This window comes from Cricetulus griseus (genome assembly GCF_003668045.3).
Source record: "Cricetulus griseus strain 17A/GY chromosome 1 unlocalized genomic scaffold, alternate assembly CriGri-PICRH-1.0 chr1_1, whole genome shotgun sequence".
Lineage (NCBI taxonomy): Eukaryota > Metazoa > Chordata > Mammalia > Rodentia > Cricetidae > Cricetulus > Cricetulus griseus.
In genome coordinates this window covers 75,663,362-75,678,027 of record NW_023276807.1, presented here as the reverse complement: position 1 = coordinate 75,678,027, position 14,666 = coordinate 75,663,362, and the positions used below count along the sequence as shown (strand labels likewise).

At 48.5% G+C, this 14,666-nt stretch overlaps 1 protein-coding gene across 3 annotated transcripts in view; it reads right to left on the bottom strand.

The window, feature by feature from the left end:
* The window catches only part of Abcc1 (ATP binding cassette subfamily C member 1), a 122,694-nt gene that overhangs the window by 3,738 nt on the left and 104,290 nt on the right, over nt 1–14,666 (bottom strand). For 2 of the 3 annotated variants that reach the window (XM_027387692.2, XM_027387694.2), the window contains exons 20-28: nt 10,809–10,884; nt 9,239–9,371; nt 8,343–8,553; nt 7,027–7,337; nt 4,657–4,856; nt 3,614–3,740; nt 2,985–3,086; nt 2,184–2,330; nt 820–978 (exon numbers count right to left, since the gene is read on the bottom strand). In XM_027387692.2, coding sequence (XP_027243493.1) covers nt 820–978; nt 2,184–2,330; nt 2,985–3,086; nt 3,614–3,740; nt 4,657–4,856; nt 7,027–7,337; nt 8,343–8,553; nt 9,239–9,371; nt 10,809–10,884 — 1,466 coding nt within the window. The remainder of the gene's footprint in view (nt 1–819; nt 979–2,183; nt 2,331–2,984; nt 3,087–3,613; nt 3,741–4,656; nt 4,857–7,026; nt 7,338–8,342; nt 8,554–9,238; nt 9,372–10,808; nt 10,885–14,666) is intronic. The other variant, XM_027387693.2, reaches the window with a different exon arrangement.

Sequence of the window (14,666 nt, the reverse complement as noted above, 5' to 3'; positions counted from 1 at the left end):
CTTTAAAGCATGAACTCTGGGATGTCTGTAACAGAGAATGTCTGAAAAACCCTGGGTAAACTGGAGCAAGACTTTTATTTTTGCAAAACCTTTCCAAACTTTCAATATGCAAATCCTCTATGTTGCTTTCAGTGCTGGCATTTCATCCACCAACAGAAATGTAACTAATACACTCATTCAACCCCACTCCAGAAAAGACTCTCAGAGAAACTTAAGGAAAAATCACAACCACAAGCAATGTGTTAGGAAACAGATGCCCATGGGGATTGGTTTAGAAAATTCTTATGTGTAGCTTAGCTCCGGAAGTATTAGAGATCAACACATTAACTCCTGCCACTGGCAGAGAAGACAGTGTCCTACGAAGCAAAGCCCCTACCACCACCAAAATCCACAGAGGCTCTGGTTCTTCATACGAAACAGTATAGTTTTTTTCATATAACCTACTCACAGTTCCTATACACAGCATGTCTAGATGATGTACTACTTACTACAGGAAAATAGCTGTGCATCACTTGGGGATAAAAGTCTATGTATGGTATTTAAGTGCAGATGCTAAACCTAAAAACAAAACAAAACAAAAATAATAGTCACGGGCTCAGTGACTAGAGGCACATGCTACCAAGCCCGATGGCCTGAATTTGATCCTCAGAGATAGAGAACTGACTACAGCAGATTTTCCTGACCTTATACATATGATCTATTTCCCTTCTCCCAGTAAATACATGAATGCAAAATCCCCATTCTCCATCTACAGCTCACTGTGCCCATGGATACAGAGGGTGTGGCCTCAGTGTGTATGGGACCCACCAGCCGACCCACCTGGGGGATGATGGTGATTTTGAAGCGCAAGCTGTGCAGGCCAATCTTAGCAATGTTCACCCCATCGATGATGATGTCGCCACCTGCAGACTCATTGATCCGGAACAAACCCAGGGTGAGAGAAGACTTCCCAGCTCCTGTACGGCCCACAATACCAACCTGCAGGACAGGAAGGGGCTTTGGTGAGGGGGGAATGCTGCAGACTCAATGTTCTCCCAGCAGGTGGCTGCCTTAGAGCTGTGGTCATCTGGCTGATCTAGTTACCACTCCCCAGCTTCTCTAAGACCCTTCAGGGGCTACTTTGACAGAAGGCAGGAAAGGACGCCTTTACTTTGCTTTGCTTTGAAAGCCTAAGGACTTTTTATAAGTCAGTAGAGACGCTTAAAGGAATAGGGAATGTTTAGTTGAGTTCTATTACATTCAATTAGAAAGACTCAGAAAATTATGAGGTGTTTCCTGGCTTCCCACATGGTTCCTCTCTCCCCTAATGAGAATTCCTTCTTGGAGCCATAACATCTCAGATTCAAGCAAAGACCCTGAACTTCTCTGATATGGCCTTGGCACCCCAGTTACTGGCCAATGGCTGACATTCCCAATGCCCTATACACGGCATGTCTAGATGATGCACTACTTACTACAAGAAAATACTAGGAAAATAGCTGTGTATCACTTGGGGATAAAAGTCTATGTATGGTATTTTAAGTGCAGATGCTAAACCAGCAGTTCTGGCTCCTCCCCTCTTTTGCTCTGGGCTTGAGATGTGCTCCCCCACAGTTACTGCAGCTCAGCACCTGTGCATGAATCCCCGTAACACATAAAGACTCAGAGACCATCTTATAGAAATAGAACACTCTGACACATGTAGATGGACAATTTAACAGATCAATATTACAGGATGCAAATGCCTAAGGTGATCCCTGACCAAGTTTCTGAGAAAATTCTATGGGTCATAGACATATGGAATGTCTTCCAGGAACAGCTTGGAACCATATGTCCCTATAAGCCTTCCTGGTTAAGGTGCATCACCTATGACTCTAGGCTTTAAAAACTTCAATGTCCTAAAGGGACCACATAGGCACACAGACCCCACAGGAGGAAATGGGATGAACTGAAAGGCTTCTAAAAAGGGCCTGGAGGGGGTTAGGCCAGAACTGCTACGAAAGATCATGGATTTTTTAGTATTTATAGTTCATGCACGTCCACGTCTGTGGACCTCATCCTTCAGTGGTCCACTGTGCCACCTGTTGAACACAATCAGCATCTTTGATTCCCATGATTCCTCCCTGTGAAAGCACCTCATAGTATGAGCTAGGGGTTCATGCTGGACCCTAAGTCAGTGGGAATGGAGGATGGCACACACTCACCTTTTCTCCACCCTCGATGGTGACGTTTATGTTCTTGAGAACAAAGTCCAAGTCCTCTCGATATCTCAAGCAGTAGTTCCTGAACTCTACACGGCCCAAATGGGGCCAGGTGCTGGGTGGAGCTGTCTCCTGGATTTCCCAGGGAGCCTGGATCACAAGGGGGATAAGAGAAACCAGTAAATGCAGGCTGCTAAACTCAGTCTTTTATGTGGGTTCTGGGGATCTGAACTCTACCCCATTGGCTATTTCCCCAGCTGCTTCTAACACTTCTAATCAATTCATTTCCACTTACATCTTCAACTTAGGAGGAGATTTTCTTCACAAATGTATTTTAATTCCCCATAATGAGAGCCCCTATAAACTGGCATAGCAAATAGCTGGTGGCTTTGGAAGGCACAGGTGGCTTTGGAAGGCACAGGCTGCCGTTTGGTGAATGTGAGAGAGAAATTTGCAGTTTATCTGTCAGTTGTGGGGAAATCATCTTAATTAATAAGGTAGCCATGAGCCTCAAGCGACAACCAGGGCTAAGACTTTCTCTGTGATATCAAATGAAGGAAAGAATCACAGGGAAAAATGTTCCTTAGTAAGTGACACAGCACACAGGTATCTTGGGGGAAAATGGGCATATGTGGATAATTTCCTTCCTCTAAAACAAGGTGGTTTCTTAGCAAGAGTTAAAAACAGACAGGACAAACCCCAGAGGGCCTGAAGGCACATAGCTCACCCTCTGAGTAGGCAGAGGACACCCAAAGGGTGTCTGGAAGGCCAAGGCCAAGGGACCAGGCTGGGACCCTACCTTACCTCCTTCTCTGTTTCAGAATACTCTTTTAGTCTCTCCACAGCCACGATGTTGGTCTCCATCTCAGAGGACATTCGAACCAGCCAGTTCAAGTACGATGTTATCTGCCCGTGGAGAGAGCCTTTTAGTGAAAGTGTGGCTTCATTTTCATTAAGTATGTATCACATCATTCAAACAAGTACAGAAATGAGTAACCCACTTAGAGCCATCACCCAGAGTGGACACACTGCACCTCTTAGGGATCACACCTTTCAAGGTGACACCTGATCATACAAGGTGTCAGAAAGTAGTCAAGAGCTGTGAGATGGCTCTGTGGGCAAAGCGCTTGCTGAGCAAGCCTGGCATCCTGAGTTCCACCCTCCAGAGCCAGGTAAAGATGAAAGAAGAGAACTGATTCCATAGAGTTGTCCTCTGACTTCCACATGCGCACTGTGGACAGGAGGAGGGAAGGAAGGTGGGGGGGGGAGAAAAGGCAGACAGAAAAAGAAGTCATATAGGAAACTGGAAAATTTTGAAACTGGGTGATTTTCATGTGATGGTTCATATCCATAATTAATCCCAGTGCTCTAGAGATTGAAGCAGGAGAATTATGCTAAGTTCTGGCCAGCCTGCCCAAGAAAGAGTCTTCTACCTGCAGTGAGTAAGACACCGAGAGGCCCACCAAGCCAGCACTGAGGCTGTGCCGGGCTATGACAGCAAACAGGGCAGCGAACAGTACGATGCAATTGCCCACACACTCAAGACGCACAGCAAGCCACCTGCAAGGAGATATGGAGAAATATATCAGACAGACAAATGCCCAGCTTTAAGCTCGTGGGACAGAGTTAAGCACATTTGCTGGCCTAGCTAATTTTCCAGCACTTCTAGAGAAAGTCTTGTGGGTACCACTCATCCACAATATGAGAACTGGGGGCCTGGGGGTGGGGGTATTCCCATAGGACCATGGGATTTGAGGCCAACAACTCTTCATGAGTCTGGCTTGCTTGGGGACTAAAATAGAATTCTCCAGAAGCAATCCCCATTTTGGAACCTCAAGTTTGCCTTTAGAAAGATTGACTTTTTCTTAGGAAATCTTTAAGATAAAAAAATAAGTCCCTGGAAATTCCTAAGATGTTATAGACTACAGGAGGCACTGCTGTTTGCAAACAGGAGTCTTGGGCAGGGGGCAGGGCTCAGTGGTGGATCACTGGCCTGACATGCACAAGGCCTTGGGTTTGAGAGTCACCACCACATAAGAGTAGCAATAATAATTATAAAATAAATAAATAAAATCAGTCCCTTGGCAAGAGATGGACCTCAATGTGAGGAAGAAATAAGTTGCTATTTTCAAGGTTGGACACTGAGCTTTTGGACCACCCTCATCTGGATTCCACAATGCAGGGTTATATTGGAACACAAATGTGGATTCTCATGCTTGCACAGTAAACAACATTAGCCACCAGGCCATCTCTTCAGCTCCCAGATTGCTTTATTTTTGAGACAAGGTCTCTTTCTATACCCTAGCTAGCCTGGAATTCAGTAGGTAATCAAGGCCACCTCAAACTCATGGTAATCTTCCTTCAAGCAAGTGCCACCATGCTCCTGTGTACTTTGAATTTCTCTCCCAGAGGAAACAGAGACTGAGGGACTGGGCACTCAGCTGGCTTTCTCTATCCTACTGACCACGGCACCTACCTGTTGGCCACAATGCTGGGGTAGTAGGCCTTCTGATTTTCATCCACTTTCAGGTCGCTATGGTGAATGAAGCGCCCCTGCTCCTCAAAGGCACGGATGACACTGACCCCCAGCAAGGTCTCGTTGAAGTGTGAGTACACAGGAGAACGGCTGACAGATTCTAGGCGCTTCAGCTGTCGGGAGGAGGCCACATAGAACCTCTGTGGGACAGAGTAAGAGACACAGAATCAGTGCTTGTTCCTCATCCCATCCTCCTGGGTATACTGGGAGAAGTTAGACACGGCTGATACCACCAGAGACCAAAACCTGGAGGTGGCTGCTTACCTGGTGAATTGTGGGACAGTAATGTCAGTGACAATAGTCACAGCTACTTGAATGCATATTCCCCATCCACAACCTATAAACCTAGGCAATGCTCTTTCTTGCTTTTGGATGGAGACAAAGAGGTACAAGTGGCTTCCTCTTTAAATCCATGGCTAAGAAGCAGCAGGACGGACCTGAAATAACCTCCAGACTGCCTGGCCTCTCAGAAGCCCTAAATGTTTAGGGCTTTCCTCTCCAAACAGTTCAGGTTTAGAAGCAAGCTTTGTGACTGTGACTTCATTTGCTACTAACACAGAGACCCAGCCAGGTCACTGGGCTGTCTTAGCCTTGGTTTATTCTGTATAGTAGCAACCCTAAAGCCATTTTGCATAGTGGGCTGTGAGGACAACTCAAGGGGGAAGTCCTTCAGTATGCTGTGAATATATGTTTCTATTATCAGTTGATGAATAAAGCTGTTTCGGCCAATGGACAGGCAGAATGTAGCCAGACAGGAAGTATAGGTGGGGCTACCAGACTAGGAGAATTCTGGGAAGAGGAACACAGAGAGTGAGTTACCAGAGAGATGCCATGTAGCTGCTGAGGAAGCAAGAGACATCACTGGTAAGCCAAGACCTTGTGAAAATACACAGATTAATAGAAATGGGTTAATAATTAGAGAGCTAGCCAATAAGAAGCCTGAGCCATTGGCCAACAGTTTAATAATTAATATAAGCCTTTGTGTGTTTCTCTGGAACTAAATGGCTGTGGGACCAGGTAGGAGAGAAACTTCCATCTACGGATAACAGGTAAGACTACTGTGTGAGTCTCACATGTTCATATGCACACACACTGCACATGACAAGCCACACACATAACATGGAGCCTCATGGCCTCCACTAAACCATCTTTCTTTATGGGATGTCACTGGCCCCAAGTGTGATGGGGCCCAGGCATGGGATAGCAGTACCAAGGTTCCCAGACCCTATGTGATGAGAACCCACTATTTGGTGTTTTTAAGTTTTTTGTTTTGTTTTGTTTTTGAGAAGGTTTTGCTAGGTAGCTTTGAACTCTCCATCCTCCTGGCTCAGGTCTGAGTGTTGGAATTACAAGCAGGTACCACCAGGTGTTAGTTTACATTGCTATTATCCCCCCAACAATCTCAACAGCCAACCTTATGGATGACAATGCTTCAATCAGGGCTCTGAGCACATGCCTCAAAGCCACAAGACCCAGGGTCCAACTCTTGGCTCTGCCACCTGAGAAAGATGCTTCCTTCTTTGAGTCTCTATCCTCTCACCTGTCTCCTGAACATGTAATCTACACAGGATTGACCCAAGACAGTATACATGTACAAAGAAAAGGTGATTTCTACAAAGGCGACAAGGCGTAACACAGAACAGCTGCCCCTCTCCCAGAGGAAACTGGCTGGTGAAAACCACAATGTGCCCAGTTCTCCCTTATAAATGGCGGCCATATGACTGAGTTTGAGGACTAGATGTTTTAAACGGGTAGTTCTGATCCATCGGCCACAGGTTCCCTGTTCTGTTCCCTTGTGTTAATCTCAGTATCTGAATAATAGATGTGACGGACATGATAGCTGAAACTTTGATAAACATTTGGGACTGTGAAACCAACTTAAAGACAGAAGACTTATGTGAAGACAGCAGGGCAGAACTAAACAAAAAGGGGGTGTTAGCAGCAGCAGCAGCAGCAGCAGCAGCAGCAGCAGCAGCAGCAGCAATAACAAGACTGACCCGTAGGGCCACACCAGTCTGGAAATGAGCTGCCTCCTAATGTGCTATGTGTATCAGCATCCACACTGATGAGGCTGCTGCTTTTCATGACTCCACTATTAGAACTCTGTTCTTCACCTTTATAGCTGTGAGCTCTCCCCCTAATATGCAGCTCAGAGGAGTGAAACTGACGAGAAAGCGCATTTGACTATACTGCAAACAAAAGCAAGCAGCCCCTTAAGTATTCACAACAGAATAACAGAGCCCAGTGCTGTGGTCACATTCTCACCAGCCCTCCAGAGATATGGTGCAGGAAGGAGCACCCGTGGTTTACCTGCACAAAGAAGTAGATAAGGCCCAATGGAGGGATGACAACGGCGGCAACAGGTGTGGCCAGCAGGATTATAATGACGGCTCCAATGACGTTGAAGAGTGAGCCCATGAACATCTTGATGACCTGTGGGATCATGGAGTCCACTGTGTCCAGCTCCTTGGAGAAGCGGTTCACTAGGTTCCCGCTGGGTGTACGCTCAAAGAAGCTCATGGGCGAGCGCAGGACATTGCGCAGCAGGTCTAGGTGCAGGTGACGGGAGGCAAAGATGCCCCCGATGGACACAGCCATGGAGTAGCCGAATACTGACACGCCTAGGACAACAGCAGAGATGTGAACATGAGATGTAGGAGCGCGATCTGCAGGCTGGCCCTACGCGTCTCAGCAAGCCAGTGGTGGTGGCCCTCGGTCACCAGCACTCATTGTGTACTACACACTGTGCTAGGGTTTCTGAAGAACTGAGTTTCCCTTTAACCTTAATGAACTAAAATTCAATTCACCTCCCATGACTGTGTAGCTACTGTGCCAGACAGTATAGATCTTCCAGCAGCTGCTGGTGTTGTGTGAGCCCAGGGATATGACACACCTTCTCTGTTCTTTGCTTTCTCTAAAACATGATATGCAGTCCCTGGCTCTGTTACAGGGGGAAGTCAGTTATAGATGGAGAGACTCAAGGCACCCACTCCTGATCTTCTGAAGGCTTGTTCCAAAGCTACCTCAGAGATCAGGGGACATCTGGGGCTCCTCCAAACAAATAGTGCACAGTCCACAGAATTCTTTCAGGGACTTCCATCTGAGGCTCTTTCACCAAGAACAGGGAAAAGGCAGACTCTGAAGTTGGCACTGACAGCTCTGTCAGCTAGGGCCCTCCTGTGTCAATCAATATGAGTCACCTCGCCACACTCAAAAGCCACATCCAGTACTAAGTGCCTTCCCAGCACCCTGTCTGGGTGCAGAAGCTCCCACACCAAGAAGGCTCACCTACCTCCCACATGAGAGCATCAGGGACATGAAAAGGCCACATGTGTACAAAACCCTTTAATGAGCACATGGACCTACAACTAGATCACACACTGCCTGGTACGTGCGGCTTCAGAGTAAGCTCCAGAGCTGGGCTGCTTCATTCAATGCCAACTCAGCCAGCAATCAGCCATGTGGCTTGAGCTGACTGGGAGGGACGGTGGGTATGGATTCAGCAAGCACTCAGGGTCCACCATGTGGCAGGTTCTATCCACATGGGTCTGGCTCAGTTTTCGGGTGTAAATTCCCCGAGGACTTGGGGACTCAGGAAATTACACGTGAAGTAACCACAGCCATACCTTGCAAGATGCCCAAGGCCCCATAGACACTCAGTCGGTACGTCCTGTGCTCCTGAGTCCCATTCACAGTGGGGTGGTCATCTGTCCAGAGGCTCAGCCAGTAATTGGAGGCCAGGGCAGACACGTGGTTGCATAGGAAGAGAAAGATACTCAAGAAGGTGATGAAGAGGCCAATGGCCTTCATGTAGTCCCAGTACACTGACAGTTGCACCTAGGATCCAGAGAGTACCAGCATGAGGTCAGCAGCTTGTGGGTGATGCCTTACAGCCCAACCTACCCTCCTGTGCCCTGACCCTCAAAGCCCTGCTGCCCTGTTAATCAATGACGTCAGCCAGCAGTAGCAAAGCCAGGCTTTCTGCCTCCCACAAGAGCTTCCAGTCAAGCACTCAGACAGGCTAATGCTCCATCATCACCCACTCACACATAAACAGAGAAGAGCCATAAGAGCCACACACAGAAAGCCATGCAAGGGCCCAGGTAAGTAGGTAGCAGGGGAGGTTTTCCCTAAGGAAGTGACGTTGAAGAGTTTACCAGCTGTGAATGGAAAACAGGAAGAGAAGGTGACCCACAGGCGCAAAGGCCCTGAGGTGCATGGGAGTGCAACACATTTGAGGAAGTGACAACAAGGATGGAGAAGTGGTTGCAGCTGCCCTATCTGTAGCATGGGAGGTTCCATTCAATACTCCAGGCTGCTCACAGCCAAGCAGTCATGAGCATGGGCAGAGACTGGAATAGCAACATGATGTCAGCAGCTCAGATCCCAACTCCAGCAAAAGTCACTTAGCCTCTCTGACCTTGGTTTTGGCACAGAAACTAATCACAGAGCCCAGCAGGCTTACTGTCAGGTACACATTCCTGTCCGTCAAGCAAAGCATTCTGCATTGTGCCTCACTTACCTGCCCTGTCTGTGCCTTGTCCACTTCCATCAGCTTCCAGGCCTTCTCCTTGGCGCCAGCCTTCTGCAGTTCAGCTGTGCTGCTGTGTTGCTGGCCAGCATCCCCACTGTGGGAAGAAGAGCTGCTGAGATGCCTGTTGCCAAGGAGAGTAGGGTGTCAAAGAAGAGCCTTAGGGAGTGCGTGCGTGCGCGCGCGCGCACGCGCGCGCGCACACACACACACACACACACACCACACACCCACACTCTCACTCACTCACTCACTCGTAACCTGTGGCACTCTCCAGAAGAACATGCTTCCATGGAAAGGGATTGGCAGGAATGGGGTCTACTGTGGGGAGAAGGTGTGTGGGTACAATCTTTTATGTAAAGAAATGATCTGGGAGCTAGAGATGTAGCTTGGTTGGTAAAATGAAGCTCTGGGTCCCATCTACAGCATAAACTAGGCACAGACCTGTAATTCCAGCATCAAAGAGGTAAAAACAGGGGGATCAGGCATTCGAGCTCATCCTTGGCTATTTATCTAGTCCAAGGTCAGCCTGGGATACAAAAGACCCTACCTGTTGTGGAATATTAGTTCAAGATGTGGTACATGTGTTTAATGACACAAAGATGGGTTGCATTCTTTTATGTTGCATTTGCTTAACTCTGCGAAGTTGTGTTACTTTGCCTGTCTAAACCACCTGATTGGTCTAATAAAGAGCTGAACGGCTAATAGCAAGGCAGCAGAAAGGATGGGTGGGGCTGATAGGCAGAGAGAATAAAATAGGAGGAGAAATCTGGGAAGACTGAAGAACCAGAAAAGGAGGAGAGAAGGGTGCCAGAGACCATCCACCCAGCCAGACATGGAATAAGGGAGAAAGAAAAGATATACTGAAATAGAAAAAGGTAAAAGCTCACAGGCAAAAGTTAGACCAGATAATTTAAGAAAAGCTAGCTAGAAACAAGCGAAGATAAGGCTGGGCATTCATAAGAAAGAACAAGCCTTTGTGTGTTTATCTGGGAGCTGGGTAGTGGGCCCCCAAAGAGTAAAGAATAAAAAACAAAACAAAACAACACCCCGCCTTAAGAAAATCTCTAACTAACCCTAAGCATTGTCCTTGAAGAACATAACACAGAGCTCAGGGCCACTGGCTCAGAGCCTCTGGACATTGGTTCGAATCTGAGCTGGGCATCTTTAGAGCTGCCCAACTGGTAAGCCTCCATCTCTTTGCTGTGAGATGGGGACAGGCCAGCTGTGCCCAGCTCCCAGACCAGCAGCACCATTAATGTGACTGTCTGTGATCAGCACAAAGTCCAATGTGTTAGGCCCCATCTCAAGTACCTGAGGAAAAACACAGATCGTGCAAGGGGCAAGTTTCAGAAGAAGAAACAAGCAAATGAAGGGCAGGCCTGTGTGAAATATAGTCAGCGCTGGTTCCTTCCTGAAGGATGGAGAGGCAGGCAAGATGTACACGTATTGCACATCCCTGAGAACTGTGATGGGAGAGTGGACTTGTTCCTTCTCAGTTCCACAGGCCAAGACACAGATCCAGGAGCAACACAGGGCCGGCCACCCTCCCAGTGCTTACCTCTGAGGGTATTTCCCCACTGTCACCAGCATCCCATTCTCCACTGGCTTTGACTCCTTCCCAGAACCACTGACACCTGGCAGAAGACAGAAGAGGGGAGAATGTGGTGTCAAGAGCTCAAGACCTGGGCAAGGCCAAACAACAGAACAAGAACTTAGTCACTTTCAGAGTAGAAAACAGTGACTTTGGCTGCCAGGGAGCTTGAAAAAGACAAAACCACATTGCTCTGAGCTACATCCACAGCTCAGGCCCTGACTACTTACTTGGCTGGAGGTAGATGGCACCAGGAACCACAGGTAAAATGTGTAAAAAGCACTCATCAGGGAGATTCTGGAGCCGTGGCAGAAGGGGAGACAGGGCAAAGTGTACTGGACTCTAAGCATCCAGTAGGGGGCGCTGCTTAACAGGAACCTCACACCCATATGGTGATGAAAGCTGTCATCTGAGACTGAAGAATTGCAGGTCAAAAACTAACCTGGGCTACATGTTTGACCTTGTCAAAAACAAGTATCAACCACTGTGACAATGGCACCCACCAAAGACAAAGGCCCAGCGGTCCCTCAGTGCCAGAGCTCACCCTGTGTGGTCAGATTACACGGGAGATGTCCAGAGCCTGGAGAAGCAGGCCTGTAAGAACACTCATGTCTCTAGTATGAAGTTTTGATGTCTGAACAACTGGTGAGGCCACATGGGGCATAACTGCCAGATGCCTGCCCTAACCCCAGAAGGATCCCTAGCCCCAGAAGGATGTCAACAAGGTCAGAACTCAATGGCACCTGGTGATGACCAGGGGCACCAAACACCACTGACCCTCCCACTCAACAGCACCCATCAATCCACGGCTCCTTCCCTACACTGGCTTCTCCATTCTTTGGTATTGTGAGAGGAGGACAGACAGACAATCCAGGACTCAGGGGTGTGTGTGTGTGTGTCTGTGTGTGTGTGCCTGTGTGTCTGTGTGTCTGTGTGCGTGTGTGTGCAGGGTAGAGGTTGCTCACAGATACAAGCACAGGGCCAGCAGCACTGCAAGGATGTCCTGGGGACTCATAAGGGTGACACAAAAGACAACACAAAATGCAGAGCCAGTCCTGGGGGCCACAAACAGGCTAGAGAGGATGGGGCTAGGGGAGGCTCCAAGTTAACAAAGCCTCCCATGAGGTGGGGTGGCTCTGTAAACAACTAGACACCTGGATCCTGTCTGAATTCCTACAGCGACTCAGCTCCAACAGTCTGTGGTACTGAGTTTCCACTTAGCTATGTGCCCTAAGAAATGCAAAACCTCTCCCAGCTTCAAGCTGTACACCTGTAAAATGGGGATGGACCTGATCCTCATATGCAGGAGTCAGAGGCACATCACAGGGCTCAGTGAGGTGCTGCTTAGATGGACATCTGTGAATGTGCTCCAGGTAATTCTGGACCTGGCTAGAACTGAGACTAACTCCTTTAAATGTCCCCTTGAACATCAGTGTCCATACTGACTTCATTATGCCATTCTGTGGGCACACACGTCTGTGTGTATATGCACAGACAGAGGCTACAATACCTTGGCTGCTGTTTCTCAGGTGACAGGATCTCCCCGATCCTGGGGCTCAGTGACTAGGGTAGGCTCCACTTCCCCACACCTGACTTTTTACATGGGAATCAGACAAAGGTTTTCGTGTTTCTAAGGCAAGCACTTACTCACCTCTATCTCCATAGCCCAGCCATGGCTTCTTGATTGTTTTTTGAAAAACACAACCCTCCAAACAGCCATGTCACAAGGGTGAATGGTAACAAGCAGTACTTCCCAAGCATAAGTAAGCACACACAATCATGCATGGCACACACCCTATCCCTCCTGCCCCTGCTTCAGTGGCTCCAGAGGAGCTTCTGTGGTGGTTTCTTTTCCATCTACCAGGTGCCCATGAGCTAATGGTCCACCTGGGTCATCTTGGGGCTCCCTTGCCTAGGAGGTACTTGTCAGAATCCCTCTCCTGAGACCCACCAGTGGCTGTAATGTCTAAGGACCACCCCCATTACTCTGCCCTGACAGGCTGTCTACAGCCCTCAGTTCCCAAATTCCACTCCATCTCTAGGCCTCTGACTGATAGGTTAACTGTGTTTAAAATAGGTTGTGTAGGTTCAGGTGCCTGCCTAAGAGCCTTTGGTCTGAACCTCAGCACCACACTACTGCAGAGGGTAGGACCCCAGGGATGCAAAAGCAGCTTTTTGAACCCTGTCCTTTCCCGATGCACCTGCTTTTTGCCCAGCACTCCCCAACATGGCCTCTGAGAAGTGTGCAGGATGGGATTACTAGGCCTGGGAGATAAGCAAGCTTGGATCTGGAAACATACACAGAACCACCCACAAAGCCTCAGGATGAAATAAGCGCATCCCAGCTCCCCACCAAGCATGCAATGGCAGCAGCTGTCCCAAGATGCCTACGGCCTCCTACATCATAGACCCAATGCTACTGATGACCTTCCTCGGTTTTCACTCCACTGCCTGGAGTCATGAGATCTGGGAAATGTTAGGAGTCATAGTCAGCGCCCCTTCTCCGTACTTCTTTTTCTTCTTCTTTTTCTTCTTCTTTTTCTTCTTCTTCCTTCTTTCTTCTTTTTGATTTTTCGAGACAGGGTTTCTCTGTATAGCTTTGGAGCCTATGCTGGCACTCGCTCTGGAGACCAGGCTGGCCTCGAATTCACAGAGATCTGACTGTCTCTGTCTCCCAAGTGCTAGGGTTAAAGGCATGCACCACCAACGCCCGGCCCTACTTCTTAACCCACCCAGAGGACTGGAGAATAAACTGGGCTAAGGGCCTGTCTTATGGGTGCTTCAGTTTCCTCATCCTACCTGGGCTGGTAGAGCCCTGGCAAGCCTTCTCCAGAAGCTCCAACTGTATTTAACCAACAAGGGAGAGCAGGGGAGCCAAGCATAGTGCACACACCTGCAGTCCCAGCTACTCTTAAGGAGGATGGTCAATTCAAGACCAGCCTGGGCAACATCTCAAATGAAAAGTAAGAGGAGGACCGGGGATGCGGGCTTAGTCAGTGTTTGCCCAGCGTGTCTGTGTCTGCTCTCCAGTATGGGCAATAAAGAAGAATAAGGAGGGAAAGTGTAGCTCAGAGACAGAGCACTGGCTTGGCATGAGCGAAGCCCTGAGTTCCATCCCCACATTGTTGGGGGAAAGAGCCTGGAAAGTGCTGCAGTTGGGGGAAGGAAGGCGAACTACAGGCTCAGAGAAAGCATGACAGGAGGAGGCCAGGAGAATCCACTGCCCCCTCAGGAAGGCCAGGGCCCCACAGACCCTTCCATTGGGCCAGTGCTAGGTAAACCAGACAGATGTCAATATCTGACAACAACAACAACAAAACTCAGCTTCTGGATGTGATCTCATGTGTAATCCTGGTTACCAATTGTGCTATGATATTTCCCCAAAAGAGGTATTTTTTATCCAGGATGGACTGACAGCAGTGTGTGCTACATGAAGATCAACATGGGGGTGACATGAGGCCGCTCTGCTCAGATGTGTCCTCCACCCCACCTCAGGGTGGTGTGGGGTCTTTTCTCTGGGCGCTCCCAGAGACTCAGCCTCCCTGACTGATGCAGTTACCACCATGACATTCTTTGTAATTTAGTCTGTCTCTCCTGCCAGGCTCCAGGACACAGACTAGGTCTTACCTGTCATTGTGTTCCCAGCTCCTGGTGCACCATAAGTAGTGACACAACACTGGAAAGAAGGTGTGCCATTCAATGCAGTGGGCACTTTGTACACCTCTTATGGCAGATGGGATGACTGACAAGTGACAACCAGTGAGGAAGTGGAGCCAATCCTCCAATACCACTATGGGGCACCGCAACAGCCACACTCTGCCCTCA